Source organism: Rhagoletis pomonella, unplaced genomic scaffold, assembly GCF_013731165.1.
Source record: "Rhagoletis pomonella isolate Grant_MI unplaced genomic scaffold, Rhpom_1.0 Rhpom_scaffold_27518, whole genome shotgun sequence".
Taxonomy (NCBI): Eukaryota; Metazoa; Arthropoda; class Insecta; order Diptera; family Tephritidae; genus Rhagoletis; species Rhagoletis pomonella.
The window spans coordinates 1-1,376 of NW_023485953.1; the positions used below are offsets into that span (position 1 = coordinate 1).

General features: G+C 29.2%; 1 protein-coding gene across 1 annotated transcript; it reads left to right on the forward strand.

The window, feature by feature from the left end:
* Positions 1-23: 23 nt before the first annotated feature.
* Positions 24-659, forward strand: LOC118732772. Its single transcript, XM_036461885.1, has 3 exons — positions 24-202; positions 266-416; positions 481-659. Exons 1-3 carry the CDS (start codon positions 26-28, stop codon positions 630-632), a joined length of 480 nt encoding a protein of 159 aa, XP_036317778.1. The 5' UTR covers positions 24-25; the 3' UTR covers positions 633-659.
* The last annotated feature ends 717 nt before the right edge of the window (positions 660-1,376 follow it).

A 1,376-nucleotide genomic window follows, 5' to 3' on the forward strand; every position in this document is an offset into this window, starting at 1 on the left:
TTAAGCTGTATTGTTTTTAGCAACCATGACTGCCCAAAATTCTTCGGTAATGTCGGCGCTGGCAGAGCAAAAAGTAGTTACAGAAAAATTGGTTCGACAAGATTCTACGGCAGCGTCGATTAAATCTGGTTTTCCTCTGACCTCTACAGAAGACTTAATTAAGATTAATGAAAAAGTGGTACCGGAAACCCGTTCCATGTTGGTGGGTATTGTCTTCGATCACGAAAAATTTCGGAATGTAATGTATTAAGTTTATTTTCGACAGATTTCTGTAATAAGAACTCTGCTTCAACACTCACTCAGCAAAAACCTGAAATACGTGTTCAGTACTGACATAATAATGGAGTACAACGTAGACGGAACCCACGGAAAAAAGAGCCTCAAGGAATATAAAAATTTCTATGCGGTTTTTTTGGGTAATGAACTTATACATAATAGCAAGATAAATGTACATATTTTAATTAATGTATTTTGTTTCAGAATCTATAATAAGCTTTACCAGCGCCGATGAACCAGAAACGCAACTAAGAAAAGCACTCCAGTTGAACAAGAAGAGGTTTTTTCAAAAAAGGGCTCTCACGGAAAAATCTTCGCAGCAACCGGGTTCATCAAATAAAAATCACGATGTTTAACTGGCTTTATTTCTTTTTTTAATGAATACCCAAATTTTTATTTTTTATTGATTTTTTTTTTTTGAGAATTTGTGTTAGTTTTAATTAGAATATATTTACCAATAGTGCAAATTTAAATTCATTTTTGAATACCTACCAACTACTGTGCCTGAAAGAAGCTTACAAAAGAAATTGAAAAGTTTTTTCAAATTTATGTACGCAATGAATTTTTATGTATGCATAATTTATTTTTTTTTGGTTTGGATGTTTCCATTTTGTTTTTATTTTTTCCAAAGAAATCATGTATAATTACGTTAAAATTGTTACCACCTTTCATTTAGATATATGTATGTACAGATGTACTTAGAGCCTGAGAAACCTACAAATATGACTGAAATGTGCTTCATTTTAAATGAATTTATATTAATTTAACTAACCAAATCGTTATATAAGAATTTTGTTTACTCTTTTACTCTTAGTATATATTACCACTTGTTTAAGATGCCATGTATGTATCTAATGAATTTTATTTTTTATTTTTATAGCAATATCTATTTATTTTATTTGTTTTGTTGGTTTCCGAAGGATGATTAAGCATTTTAATTCAAACGCTAAATTTAAATAAAAAGCTAGTTTTGTATGCAATTTTTATATGAAATAAAATATATTAAAACGTTAATTTGGATGTTTTTATTTATATTTTAACTGGTCTCAAACCGATTTTTTTCGGATTCTATTGGACTACTATTTTGTTTTACTAGTACG